The sequence below is a fragment of the Hemiscyllium ocellatum genome, chromosome 47 (assembly GCF_020745735.1).
Source record: "Hemiscyllium ocellatum isolate sHemOce1 chromosome 47, sHemOce1.pat.X.cur, whole genome shotgun sequence".
Lineage (NCBI taxonomy): Eukaryota > Metazoa > Chordata > Chondrichthyes > Orectolobiformes > Hemiscylliidae > Hemiscyllium > Hemiscyllium ocellatum.
The window spans coordinates 7,195,015-7,210,113 of record NC_083447.1 but is presented as its reverse complement, the minus strand read 5'-3'; the positions used below and the strand labels follow the sequence as shown (position 1 = coordinate 7,210,113).

At 49.3% G+C, this 15,099-nt stretch overlaps 1 protein-coding gene across 1 annotated transcript in view; it reads left to right on the top strand.

Annotated features, from left to right (window-relative positions):
• The window catches only part of ppp5c (protein phosphatase 5, catalytic subunit), a 54,021-nt gene extending 50,355 nt beyond the window's left edge, over window positions 1–3,666 (top strand). Inside the window, exon 13 of the mRNA XM_060856078.1 lies at window positions 61–3,666. Within this exon, the coding sequence (XP_060712061.1) occupies window positions 61–123 (63 nt within the window). The 3' untranslated portion in view covers window positions 124–3,666. The remainder of the gene's footprint in view (window positions 1–60) is intronic.
• The last annotated feature ends 11,433 nt before the right edge of the window (window positions 3,667–15,099 follow it).

The following is a 15,099-nucleotide window of genomic DNA, read 5'->3' as shown; positions in this document are numbered from 1 at the left end:
GGGCTGATATACTGGGGAGTATGTTTTATCTGAGTAATGCCCTGTTTCTCTCTCTTCCAGCCTCACCCGAATGTTAAGCCAATGGCGTATGCGAACTCACTACTGCAGATGGGGATGATGTAGCATCCATGCATCTGGTTTGGACAGTATTCCCTCCCGTGGTGGGTGGGGCATCAGGGTTTAATTTAATCTTCCTCACTAACTCTACCATCTCCGAACCAAGTCTCCCGCCTTCCCTGGGCCTTCGCTGACTTGGGTTCTCTCTGAGTGCAGGGTCCTCCTGGTACGGAGAGGTAAACGTGTGTGATGCCTGCACACTCATGCACACAGTAACAACATGGCCTGCCCTTACAAACATGGTCTCCAATCAAGTTCTTAATATCTAGATCAGTTAGGCTCTGCAGAATAAATTAATTTAAATTCCTTACCTGCTGTAGTTTTTCTTTCAACTTCCAGAGGTGAACAGTTCTATGACTGACTGTTTTCAACTGCTTCTTAATGAACAGAGGGAAAGCAAAGATGGTCTGTGGTCTCTGATTGGCTGCTCGATCCCCCAGATTCTCCTTTGTTTGCAGTCACCCTCAATCAGAACCTGCTCCGCGGTGTTCCAAAGGCAAAACCGCGAGATCTCAAAACGTAAACGCAATGTTAATTACGATTGACCGTGGCTTTACACAGGGCAAGAAGCACATTGGCAAAACTAGCTTCCAGTTTCATATCGTTACTCGTGTGCATGTTTGTGCAACTTACTCAGCCCTGGGGCAGTCAGGCTGTGGCCTGTGATTTCCCCCTCCTAACCAGACAACGTCAACCCCCTACAAGCACGTCTCCCCATCTCCCAGCTGGCATCTGGATTTTTCACACGTGTCCATCTTTCCCTCCTGGCTGACTTAACGCTGTTTGAATTTTGCTGGGACTGTTCCTGGGGTGTTCACCATCAAAAATCGGAATCTCTCTGGACCAGCAGTTTATCATCGATTGCAAATCTGATAGGGAGGCAGAGGTTCTATGCTTTCTCGGCCGGTGAACAGACTGGAAAGCTTAAACCACCTGCAGGTTTCAGTGTAGAATTATGTGTCTCATTGGGAAAGTGATGTTGGAGAAGGCCAAAGAGCTCAATTCATGAAAGACAGACTTGGGAGAACGTTTGATCCAGTGACAAACTCACTTTTTGTGGGAATGGTTGCAGAAGATGCAATAATCTGGGACCGTACCAGTACGTTTACTCCATCCTCTTCAGTGCAGTTGAGCAACTGTGATCCACTAAGAGAGAGATTCCCATCGCACCTTTCAGCACCTGGAGATGTGTCCCAAAAGCCCTGTACAGCCAGTAAGGTAAAATTTGAAGTGCAGTCACAGTTGTAAGAAATACAGCAGCCAACTTGTACACACAAAGCTCTAGCAAAGAGACAGGTACATAAGAAATAGGATCAGAAATGGACCCATCAGTCCATCGAGCCTACTCTGCCATTCACTAAGATGGTGGCTGATCTTCCATCTCCATTCCACCTCCCCATATTCTTGGATTTACTTTGTATCCGGAAAAATCTATTGATCCCAATCTTGAGCGTTCTCCCGTTTGTACGGATTCCAAAAATGCAATTTAACTTGTCCCGATTCAGAGAGATTAAAATTGCAAGATAATCGATGATGCCTGCAGGACTGAGCGGTCATTTGACCCGTGTCCACTTGTCCGTGCAGAAAGCACCTCCAGTTTATTCCCCTTTCCAATATCCAGCTGCTCTTTTCAACACTTAATTGTCCTATTCAGTAAGAACAAAATACTGCAGAAATCTAAAGTGAAAACTGAAAATGCTTGAAAAACTTAGCCAGTCTTGCAGGATCTGAGGAGGATTAATGTTTGGTTCCTGGACTCAAAACCTGCTGAGTTTCTCCAACACTTTCTGTTTTTGTTTTTATACATGATCTTCTGCTGCTTTCTATTATGGTTATATTACCCCCTCCCCCAGGTCCCCTCCACTACAACAAATTGAGGGCTGTGTTTTCAGTCCGACTGTAAATCTGAGCTGCCCTTCCTGCTGGAATCCTGGTTTTCTGTCTGTACACATTCCCAACAGCCTCACCTAATGTTCGTGTGATTGAAACCTCCCAGACCATTTCTCAGTGAAGTCCATCCATGTGTGATCACTTAGTCTTCAACACATGGATATGCCCCCACACCTCCCAACACACACAACTCTCCTCTGCATAGACCAACCCTCCCAAACACACACACACATATATACGATCCGTGCAGTTTTATTTTCACAGAACAGTCACTGCAGTACACTTAGGAAAAGCCAGTTAAGAAGAAGGAAGACCCAAGGAGTCTTGTATCCATCATGAAGCAGATAGGATTGGAGTTGACTCTGTGTCCCTTGTTCCTGTGCTTAGCCCAGCGCCCCCATGTCTGAGTGTCCTCCGGTACTGAGGCGGTTTTGTGACTCTGCCCTCTGAAGTGAAAACTGCACCATACTTGGAGCATTTGCTAAAATGAATAATGATAGGAGCAGCTGGAATGTTTGGGGAATATGACCTAGGTGTCTGTCAGCAGGTGGAGAACATTGATCTGGGATGGAGTAAGGTGTACGCCTGTTTCAAGAGAAGCAATTCTCTTTAAGGTATTTGCGTGATTGTGTGATGTTGTTGCCCAAGCCTACTTGCCCTCCTGTCGGCTGCGGTCCGTGTGGTATCAGTGTTACCTTCAGTGCTGTTTGACAGAGCTTCCCAGGAATTAAAGAAACAGCATTGAGACCTGTAGGTAGTGGAGAGCCACCGACTTGAACTACTGTGGCCCGTGTGGTATCAGTGCACCTTCAGTTCTCTTTGGTAGAGCTTCCCAGGGATTTGACCCTTAAAAAAACAGCATTGAGAGACCTGCATGTAATGGTGTTCCCTCATGCCCGGTTACCCCTCTGGCAGGTGGAGGTCACCGATTCAGGCAGTTGTGTCGGGAAGTGAAAACAACACCTGTTCTGGACCAGCCCAACACTCCGCAATTTGTCACCGCCTCCCTTTTGCTGAATAACTTCAGATCCTCCTGTCAACTGTTAATAATCCTTCTGGATATAGTTAACATCCATGTTACAAGGGGAGACCTCCTCCAGTGGGGAATGTGACAATCATTCAGAGCTTCTAGAAAGTCAGACAGCATTTCCCTTATGAAAATGGCACGATCATTTCCCTCCTGAGATTTCCCAACGCACCAGGGAAGCGCTCTGGTTGTTACGAACGCACACTTGTGGTTTCTCCAAACGGTGAGGGAACAGTGGCCAACGTAGTGTGCAGTGCATTTCCTCTTGTTTCTGCCAAGCTGAGTGGTTTGGTGTTGTTTTTTTGGCGCACTCATAATTGCAAAGCCAAGTGTGATCTGCAGGCAAAGGGGCCTTCGGACTCCCCATGCTGTCAGTTTTGATCTTGGGTTTGGATTGAGATGGTTGGGGGGAGACTTGACAACCTGGTGCTCAGTTTAGGCACAAAGAGTTTTATAATTGTGTGTGTTTGCCATCAGAATGTCACTGTCAAATAAAAATTTATTCAAATGTTAGAATTCTGAATTATATTTAATGACAATGTGCATTGTGGTGTTTGAAGGCTTGTGACTTCCTGAAGATTGTATTTGCCAGGAGGAAGCAGTATGTTGAATAAAGTAAAGGTTGCAGGAAACCCTGTGTTGTCTGAGTCCTTGGGAAATGGTCAGTTTTGAGTGGGTCAGGTGGTCACCTTGTCTAACCCTAGCTCCTCGATGTCTTCCTTAACCTCCTGACTTGCCTGTTCCAACACAGCCCAGGCAGTTTCCCCCATGCTCTGCCCCTGCAAACTGGAGGTCACTGAAGCTCTGCTGTCTGCTGTATTCTGCTCACTGTCACACTGTGTTCTCTGATTCCTGCTTAAGCAGTGCTTGGGTTTCAAAATTCTCTTCCTTGTTTTCAGACTCCTGTGATACTTTCCCCTCCCATCTCTAATCTCCTCCAGCCCCAGTCTGCACTGCAATATTTCTCACTGGAGGACCCTGATTTTAATTATTCCATTTCTGAAGTGCCATCAGTTGCCTGGGCTTCATGCTGTGCCATTCCCTCCTTAATTTTCATCATTTCTCTCTCTCTTCCACTTAAGGATGCAGCTTAAAATCTGACTGAGCAAGTTTTTATTTACCATTTGAAGCATCTCAGCATGGTTTGCTGCATTAAAGGTGTAATATTGCGTTGTGTGGACTGACTAGCCTTCTGTACTGGAACACTTCTGTGGAAGGGCAGCACGATGGCTCAGTGAGTTGGCACTGCTGCCCCCCCAGCGCCAGGGACCCGGGTTCGATTACACCCTCAGGTGACTGCGTGGAGTTTGCACGTTCTCCCCGTGTCTGCGTCAGTTTCTGCTGGGTGCTGCGGTTTCCTCCCACAGTCCAAAGACATGCAGGTTGGGTGGATTGGCCATGCTAAATTGCAAGTACAAGTGAGGACTTCAGATGCTGGAGATTAGAGTTGAGGGTGTGGTGCTGGAAAAAAGCACAGCTGGTCAGACAGCGTCCGAGGAGCAGGAAAATCGACATTTTGGGCAAAAGCCCTTCATCAGAAATGGGGATATGTGGGGAGGAGCTGGGAGATAAATGGGAAGGTGGGGGTGGAGCTGTGGGGAGGGGGGAAGAAGGTAGCTGAGTGCATGAAGGTGGGGGGTAAAGGTGATAGATCAGAGGGGAGGGTGGAGCAGATGGGTGGGAAGGAAGATGGACAAGCCATGAGGGGGGTGCTGAGCTGGAAGGTTGGAATTGGGATAAGGTGGGGGGAGGGGAAATGAGGAAACTGGTGAAATCCACATTGATACCCTGGTGTTGGAGGATCCTGAGGCAGAACATAAGACGTTCTTCCTCCAGCTGTTGAATGGTTAGGGAGTGGTGATGGAGGAGGCCCAGGACCTGCATGTCCTCTGAGTGAGCGGGGGAGTTGAAGTGTTCAGCCACAGGGCAGTGGGGTTGATTGGTGCGGGTGTCCCGGAGATGTTCTCTGAAGCGCTCTGCAAGTAGGTGTCCTGTCTCCCCAATGTAGAGGAGATCACATTGGGAGCAACGGATACAGTAAATGAAACTCTGATGGATGTGGACAACTCCTTTGGGGGGTGGGGGGGAGGTGGAGAAAGGATATGTAGGTTGGGTTGGTTAGCCATGGGAAATGCAAGGTTATAGGATAAGACCATAAGACATAGAAGTGGAAGTAAGGTCATTTGGCCCATCGAGTCCACTCCGCCATTCAATCATGGCTGATGGGCATTTCAACTCCACTTACCAGCATTCTCCCCGTAGCCCTTAATTCCTCGAGACATCAAGAATCTATCAATCTCTGGGGGATAGGGGGATGGCTTGTTCCCACAGTCTAGATTCTGAGTTATGCTAAATTAATCAAGTCCCTTTCTGGTGGTGGAAGGTTGTTTTTCAGACTGGAGGCCTGTGACCAGTGGAGTGCCACAAGGATCGGTGCTGGGCCCTCTACTTTTTGTCATTTACATAAATGATTTGGATGTGAGCATAAGAGGTACAGTTAGTAAGTTTGCAGATTACACAAAAATTGGAGGTGTAGTGGACAGCGAAGAGGGTTACCTCAGATTGCAACAAGATCTGGACCATATGGGCCAATGGGCTGAGAAGTGGCAGATGGAGTTTAATTCAAATAAATGCGAGGTGCTGCATTTTGAGAAAGCAAATCTTAGCAGGACTTATACACTTAATGGTAAGGTCCTAGGACGTGTTGCTGAACAAAGAGACCTTGGAGTGCAGGTTCATAGCTCCTTGAAAGTGGAGTCACAGGTAGATAGGATAGTGAAGAAGGCATTTGGTTTGCTTTCCTTTATTGGTCAGAGTATTGAGTACAAGAGTTGGGAGATCATGTCGCGGCTGTACAGGACATTGGTTAGGCCACTGTTGGAATATTGCATGCAATTCTGGTCTCCTTCCTATCGGAAAGATGTTGTGAAACTTGAAAGGGTACAGAAAAGATTTACAAGGATGTTGCCAGGGTTGGAGGATCTGAGCTATAGGAAGAGTTTGAAAAGGCTGGGGCTGTTTTCTCTGGAGCGTCAGAGGCTGAGGGGTGACCTTATAGAGGTTTATAAAATCTTGAGGGGCATGGATAGGGGGAATAGACAAAGTCTTTTCCTTGGGATCGCGGTGTCCAGAACTAGAGGGCATAGGTTTAGGGTGAGAGGGGAAAGATATAAAAGAGAACTTTTTCATGCAGAGGGTGGTACGTGTATGGAATGAGCTGCCAGAGGATGTGGTGGAGGCTGGAACAATTGCAACATTGGAGAGGCATTTGGATGGGTATATGAATAGGAAGGGTTTGGAGGGATATGGGCCGGGTGCTGGCAGGTGGGTCTAGATTGGGTTGGGATATCTGGTTGGCGTGGACAGGTTGGACCGAAGGATCTGTTTCCGTGCTGTACATCTCTATGGCTCTAAGAGATTTGCCAGGAATGGAGGGTTTGAGTTTTCAAGAAAGGCTGGGACGTTTTTCACTGGAGTGAAGACGTTTGAGGGAGTGACCTGATCGAGGTTTATAAAATGAGGGGCATAGTTAGGTTTAATGGCAGGTGTCTTTTCCCCAGGGTGGAAGATTTCAAGACTTGGAGGTAGATTTTTAAGGTGATTAGATTAAATTAGAATCCCTACAGTGTGGAAACAGGCCCTTCAGCCCAACAAGTCCACACCGACCCATTTCCCTACCCTATACTGACCCCTGACCAATGCACCTAACACTAAAGGGCAATTTAGCGTAGCCAATTCACCTGACTTGCACATCTTTGGACTGTGGTAGGAAACCCACGCAGACACGGGGAGAATGTGCAAATTCCACATCGACAGTCACCTGAGGCTGGAATCGAACCCAGGTGCCTGGCGCTGTGAGGCAGCAGGGCTAACCACTTGAGAGGAAAACAAATGTAAAATAGACATGGGGGAATTTGTTTACACAGAGAATGGTTCCTGTGTGGAATAAACTTCCTGAGGAAGTGGTGGACGCAGGTACGATTGCAACATTTAAAAATCATAGATAAGCGCATGAATAGGAAAGATTTGGAGGGATATGGGCCAAGTGCAGACAAATGGGACTAGTTTGGGAATATGATTGGCACAGCTGAAAATGTATTGCTGGAAAAGCGCAGCAGGTCAGGCAGCATCCAAGGAGCAGGAGAATCGACGTTTCGGGCATGAGCCCTTCTTCAGGAATGACTAATCTCCAGCATCTGCAGTCCTCACTTTCTCCTAATATGATTGGCATAGACTGGTCAGACTGAAGGGTCTGATTCTGTGCTGTGTTACTCTACAACAGTCATAGTATGAAGGACAGCAACTTCAGCAGCACTCCAACCAGTAATACACTCGATATAAGCAACACAATATACAAAAATTATAATCAACTTGCTGAATGGATAATGCGCTCTCTCTCTCTGTGGTTCCCTGACACTGATAAACTTTCACCTGGAACAAATTGGCACCCATGAGTCACCTCTCCTGTTAGAAAGGAGAGACAAAAGCTGATGCACTTTCTCCCAGTCCCTTACCCAATTTACAACACTACAGCACAATGAGTCAGACACTGAGATTAACACCAGACAACCAGAAAACAGATCAATGAAGAGTGTCTGGGAGATTCTGATTTGGTCCCTCCTCAATCTGCGTAGAGCACATTATCCAGCAATACCAGGAAGGAATAGATCAGACTGAAAAAGCTGCAGGAGACAACAGAAAATCATTCTGCATCAAACTCAGCTACAATCAAATTCCGATTTAATGTCCTTTTAGGAAAGTATAGTTCATCACAAGGGAGGCAATTTGGATTTCATAGAATCCCTAAAGTGTGGAAGCAGGCCCATTGAGCCCATACCACCGCTCCGAAGCGCATCCCATCCAGACCCACCCTCCTACCCTGACCCTGTAACCTTACATTCCCCATGGCTAACCCACCTAACCTGCACATCTTTGGATTGTGGGAGGAAACAGGAGCACCCGGAGAAATCCCACACAGACACGGGGAGAACGTGCAAACTCCACACAAATGGTCACCAGAGGGTAGAATCGAACCCAGATTTTGGCGCTGTGAAGCAGCAGTGCTACGATCATCCTCCCCTAAACTCCCCTAATGTGAAGGATATGGGCTTCACATTAGCATCCTTCCAGCAGTACAGTGACCAAGACTGAACACAGTAATCCACACGCAAACACATCAAGCCTTGTATCACCGAAACATACTCTTGAAAGGTGGTGAATTTTGAAACATTTTTTAAGGCAGAGGGAGGTACAACAAGGGAGGCAGGTTAGATTTATGCTGCTGTCAAGGGGCAGGCTGCTCAGAAACATTGTGCAGAGCCCTCCACAATCTTATCCCATTGACTTTTATTTGAAAATGCATGCTCCACATTCCACACTGCAGCTAACAGAAATCTAAAAGAGGAATGCATTCCATTGTGGTGTTGCTCAACAGTAAATGCTTTGTAGATTCTGGCCATGTCAGTGTTGAATGTTCACTGTTAACCACCCTGCTTTGTGGCATTTGTCTGCAGGCTGGAGTTAGTCAGCGTGTAGGGCACTCAGTGTCTGGCACAGTGAAATATGGCATTGGTAGGAGGTAAGGGATAGACAGACCGGGCTGATTTTTAGCCAGACTACAGTGTGTTGTCTGCAGGGTCAGGGGGACAGTGAAGAAGCCGCAAGAGGACATGGGAGCAAGAGTGCGGCTACAAAGGAGAGAGAACTATTTTAAATCTGATCACAACAGAATATTCCATTAACTAGCAACAATTTTTCTTTCAGAAATTGCTGATGCATACTTTTCCACAAAAAAATGCCAACATATCAAAAAACTTCCACAGTGATGAGTTCATAGATAAGGCATTTCCACTGCATATGCACAGTGTTAAATGATTTTAATCTAATGGGTATTAACTTGCATTTCAAATTTCAATCTCAAATTTAAATCTACACAAACATTCCCACCCCCACACGGGAGCTCCTGAACACATGAAGCTTTAAGCTTGAGGTTCCTTATTCATTTGTAAAGATATCATTACTTTGGTGATTCCCAGTTTTACTGACTGCTAGTTAGCTGTGAACTCCTTTGTTAATAAGTTTAAAACAGTTCACTGTCTTTTGCAGACTCGTTCCCTGTTATGTGTCCCTGTCCCATTAAGCCTCCTCCTCCTTCCCCCTATTTTCCTGTAGGCTCCCTTTCTGTCCAAATCCTGTTTGTAGCCTCTCTCTTTCTCTCTCTGCTTCCTCAATCTTGCAGCCTCCCACGCTCCCTCCTCCCTCTCTGTCTCCCTCCCTCCCCACTTTCTCTCCCTCCCTCCTTCCCCCTCTCTCTCTCTTCCTTCCTCTCTCTCCCTCCCCCCCCCCCTCTCGCGCCCCTCTCACCCCCCCACTCTCTCCCCTGCTCTCGCCCTCCCCTCCTTCCCTCCACCTCTCTCTCCCTCCCTCCCCCCTCCCTCCTTCCCGCTCTCTCACCCTCCCCCCTCCCTCCTTCTCTCTCCCTCCCTCTCCCTCCTTTACATCTCTCTCTCCCCCCTTCCCCCTCCCTCCTTCCTTCCCCTACTCTCTCTCTCCCCCCCTCCCTCCACCTCTCTCTCCCTCCCTCCCCCCTCCCTCCTTCCCGCTCTCTCACCCTCCCTCCCCCCTCCCTCCTTCTCTCTTCCTCCCTCTCCCTCCTTTACATCTCTCTCTCCCCCCTTCCCCCTCCCTCCTTCCTTCCCCTACTCTCTCTCTCCCCCCCTCCCTACACCCCTCTCTCCCTCCCTCTCTCTCTCCCTCTCCACCTCCCTTTCTCCCCCATCCCTCTCATCCCCTCCCTCCTTCCCACCTCCTCCCCTCACCTCCTCTGTCCCACCTCCTCCCTCTCATTCCCTCCATCCTACCTCCTCCCTCTCACGCTCTCCCACCCCTCCCTCCTACCTCCCTCTCACCCTCTCTCTCCTCCCCCTCCCCCCCTCTCTCTCCCTCCTCTCTCTCTCCCCCCTCTCTCTCTCTCCTCCTCTCCCCCATCCCCTCCCCCTCCCTCCCTCCCCTCCTTCTCACCACCTCCCCCCTCCCCTCCCTCTCACCCCCTCCCTCTCCCCATCTCTCCCTCTCCCCATCCCTCTCCCCCTCCCTCCCTCCCCCCCTCTCCCTCTCTCTCTCTCCCTTCCCCTCCCGCTCTCTCTCTCCCTCCCCCTCCCTCCTCTCTTCCTTCCTCTCTCTCTCTCTCTCTCCCACCCCCCTCTCCCTTTCCAGGTCTCTCCCTCCCCCGCTCCCTCCCTTCCCCTTCTCGGCCCCCCACTCTCTCTCCCCCTCCCTCCCTCGCTCTCTCACTCCCCCTCCTTCCCTCCACCTCTCTCTCCTTCCCACCCCCTCTCTCTCCCACCCTCTAACTCTCCCTCTCCCTCCTGCTCCCTCCCTCCCTCTCTCCCTCCCCCTTCCCCCTCCCTCCTTCCTTCCCCCACTCTCTCCCTCCCCCTCCCTCCCTCTCCCCCCTCTCCCTCTCCACGTCCCTCTCTCCCCATCCATCTCATCCCCTCCCTCCCTCCCTCTCCGTCCAAACCCCTCCCTCTCATGCCTCCCTCCCACTTCCTCCCTCTCCCTCCCTCTCACCCCCTCCCTCCCTCTCTCTCCCCATCCCCTCCCCCTCCCTCTCTCCCCTCCTTCTCACTCTACCCCTCTCCCCCTCCCTCCCCATCCCTCCCTCTCCCCATCCCTCTTCCCCTCCCTCCCTCCACCTCCCTCTCTCCTCATCCCTCTCACCCCCTCCCCATCACTCCCTCTCTCCATCCCTCTCCCCCCCACCCCCTCCCTCTCATGCCCTCCCTCTCACCCTCTCCCTCCCTCTCTCCCCTCCCTCTCACCCCCTCCCCATCACTCCCTCTCTCCATCCCTCTCCCTCTCACCTCCTCCCTCTCACGCCCTCTCTCACCCTCTCCCTCCCTCTCACGCCCTCTCTCACCCTCTCCCTCCCTCTCATCCCCTCCTCTCCCTCTCTCCCCTCCTTCTCACCATCTCCTTCCTCTCCCCCTCCCTCTCACCCCCTCCCCATCCCTCTCCCCCTCACTCCCTCCCCCTCTCTCCAGCTCTCTCTCCCCCCTCTCTCTCTCTCCCTCTCTCCCCACCTCCTCTCTCTCTCCCTCCCTCCCCCTCCCTCCCCCTCCCTCTCTCCCTCCCCCTCTCTCTTCCTCCCTCCCTCCATCTCTCTCTCCCTCCCCCTCTCTCTCCCTCCCTCCCCGTCTCTCTCTCCCTCCCCCTCTCTGTCCCCCCCTCTCTCTCTCTCTGTCCCTCCCACTCTCTGTCCCCCCTCTCCCCCTCCCCCTCTCTCTCCCTCCCTCTCTCCCCCTCTCTCATCCTCCCTCCCCCTCCCTCCCACTCCTCTCTCTCCCTCCCTCCCCCTCCCTCTCACCCCTCTCTCCCTCCCTCACCCCCCTCTCTCTCCCTCCCTCCCACTCCTCTCTCTCCCTCCCTCCCCCTCCCTCACCCCCCTCTCTATCTCCCTCCCTCCCCCTTTCTCTCCCTTCCCCTTTCTCTTTCCCTTCCCTCTCCCCCTCCCCCTCTCTCCCTCCCCTCTCCCCCACCCTCCCCCTCTCTCTGTCCCCCTTTTTCCCCCTCCCCTTCCCCCCTCTCCCTTCCCCTCTCTCCCTCACCCTCTCTCCCCCCTTCCACCCCTATCCCTCCCCTCCAACCCCCTCCTCCCCCCCTCCCTCCCCCTCTCCTCCCCCCTCCTCTCTCCCTTCCCTCCTCCCTCTCCCCCCTCTCTCTCCCCCTCTTCCCCCCCCCTTTCCCCCCTCTCTGCCCCTCTCTCCCTCTTTCCCCCACTCCCTCTCTCCCCAACTTTAATGCCGCCCCTCTCACAGAGAATCCCGTGTAGACTACATTCAGTCTAACTCTCTGGTCATCCAGCCTGTCCACGCTCAAACATAGAACAAAGAAATTAGGAACAGGAGTAGACCATTATGTCCCTCAGCCTGCTCTGCCTGTTATGTCAGTATCTAAGATTCTTTGTGACAATGCTGTGACTTTAAGAAGTTATTTTGTCCTGCCTTTTTGGAGAGAGGTTGTAAGGCAGAGGTATAGAGCAATCTGCTAAAACCACTAGAATAAACAGCTCAGGAGGCCTTGGTTCTGTTTTAACGGCCTGAATGGGTGTGGCCAGCTCTCTCGGATTAGGATATTTTGGGTTTTAGGTTCAGCTTTAAGCAGAAGCCATTGGGATTTCAACAGAAGCTTCAGTGAATATCTCCTGGATGCTATTCTCTGAGAACTTTTTGTTGATTTTTTTTTTCTCCTGGGTTGGAGAACTACATGTGAGAATCTGTGTCTGAATTTGCATGTCTGTACATTTACGGTAAGTTACAACATTGGAACAGTTAATTACTAATAGTTACTGTATCAATTATTCTGTTAGGTTTTCCAATAGAGTCAAGTTACTCTAAATTCCTTTTTCTTTGATTGTATTTTAACTATAGTATTTAAATAAATTGTGTTTTGCTAACAGAGTATAATCATAGAGATGTACAGCACAGAAAGAGACCCTTTTGTCCATGCCAGATATCCTAAACTAATTTAGTCCCATTTGCCAGTACTTGTTCCATATCCCTCTAAACCCTTCCTATAATTTGATCATGATTTGGAAATGCCGGTGTTGGACTAGGGTGTACAAAGTTAAAAATCACACAACACCAGGTTATAGTCCCCTTCATCAGGTGATGTCATCTGATGAAGGAGCGTCACTCCGAAAGCTAGTGCTTCCAATTAAACCTGTTGGACTATAATCTGGTGTTGTGTTATTTTTAACTTTATAATTTGACCAGTCGCATTGCACCAGGAAGGTAGGGTCTAGGCTACCTTAAAATATTTTGAGGGGGTCTGGTTTGTTCTATAACATCCATGTGGTCTGGATAGGATGGATGTGGGAAATCTTATGACCCCAGCTGATATTGCCACTGGATCCCAGATTGCAATCTGCCTTGATAAACCATTTCTGTTCTTTTTTGCTTACTTAATGTGGTGGTCCTTCACTGAAACAGAGGCACACAATGCCACAGATTTGGTTTTAACAATAAAACAGAAGTTGATTACACAAATACATTGAGATAAAGTACACTATTTACATATAACACAATTTGAAAAATGTTGAGACACAAAATTACACTCACCTCAATGCCATCACAGTACCCAAATAAAACAGAGAAAGTTCCCTTCGCTATCTATGGGTTCAACTTAACTATTTCTTTCAGTTCCTTGTCTTGAGAGATTGATAGACTTTTCCTTGAGTAATCATAAAACAGGTTAAATTGTTATAGCGTCAGCCACTCTAGCTTGATCTATCATTGAAGAACTGAAAATGTGTTGCTGGTTAAAGCACAGCAGGTTAGGCAGCATCCAAGGAACAGGAAATTCGACGTTTCGGGCCAGAGCCCTTCATCAGGAATTTAACCTACTATCATGGAAGAAGCCTCCTTCATCCCTACAAGTATCTATGCTTCTGTGTAAGTGTTCTGAGGAAAGGACATTTTAAATACATTTTTTATTAAGCCCCCCCAACCCCCTTATTTTTGTCTCCATAGTTTTTTTCCACCAGGGTGCAGGAGATTGCATTTTAAATCCATAGGGTACTCTAGTGATTGCCTCATCATTTGTAGTGAGTGTAATAAGGCCAGCCAGCTGACCAGTGTTAAGTGGTGGTGTGTTTATGGATTGAGCTGCCAGAGGAAGTGGTGGAGGCTGGTACAATTGCAACATTTAAGAGGCATTTGGATGGGTATATGAATAGGAAGGGTTTGGAGGGATATGGGCCAGGTGCTGGCAGGTGGGACTAGATTGGGTTGGGATATCTGGTCAGCATGGACGGGTTGGACCAAAGGGTCTGTTTCCGTGCTGTACATCTCTATGACTCTATGGTCAGCGTGGATGGGTTGGACCGAAGGGTCTGTTTCCGTGCTGTACATCTCTATGACTCTATGGTCAGCATGGACGGGTTGGACCGAAGGGTCTGTTTCCCTGCTGTACATCTCTATGACTCTATGGTCAGCATGGACGGGTTGGGCCGAAGGGTTTGTTTCCGTGCTGTACGTCTCTATGACTGTATAACTATAATGCACATGTAACTAAAGGGTGAGTAGGTCAGAGGATCTCCTTGTGGGTCTGCTCCTGGGCCTGGCCGAATTGACTATAAACAGGTCTAGGCACGGGCCGTGGAGGGGGTTGTTAGGGCTGACTGCCTGTACCTCTTCCGAAGCTATGTTAGAGCCCGGGTGTCTCTGAAGAGGAAGCACACGGTATCCACCAACACCCTCGAGCTGGTCAAGGAAAGGTGGGTGCCACAGGGAATGCAGTGTCTTATTTCCCCATCCAACTCTATTTTGATTTAACCCTTGCTCTCCCCTCCACCCTTTGATCATGCAGCATTGCCCTTTAAGAAATGCACTGCTTGTCACTGGCCACTTGGGTGTTTCCATTCTTCCTGGTGGTGGAACTTGAATAAAGGTTTGTACACCTTGTGTCTTTCATTGTGTCTCACACCTGCGCATACACAACATGGGTGCTGGGGAAAGTATAAGTGCTACCGCAGTTAGGTGATAGTGTGGGGGTAAAGTTAAAAAATCATACATAAACAGGAGATTTAGAGTCTCAGACAAAAAAAAAGGTGACTTGGTGATGGGATACCAGCCTCTGTGGAGTTATTTCACTCATTTGCTGAGTTTGAGGTGATTCGCTTGCCGAGAGCGAGGAAACTCCTCGGGAAAGTGCAGCACCTCTATATAAGGAGTAAATGACTCTTGAGGGGCTTGACAGGGTAAAGGTTGAGAGGTTGTTTCCCCTTGTGGGAGCATTTAGGACCAGAGGGCATAGTCTCAGAATATAGAGGTGCCAATTTAAAATTTAGAAGGAAAGGGATTTCTTCTCTCAGAGGGTTGTGAGTCATTGGAACTCCTTACAGAGAAGGCTGTGGGGGCAGTGTATATTGAAGATGTGGAGGTGGCGGCGTTGGGTTGGGGTAGATAAAGTTCGAAGTCACACAACCCTAGGTTATAGCCCAACAGGTTTTGGAGCACTGCTCTTTTGTCAGGTGAAGTAAAGGGAAGCACACAAGCATAGAA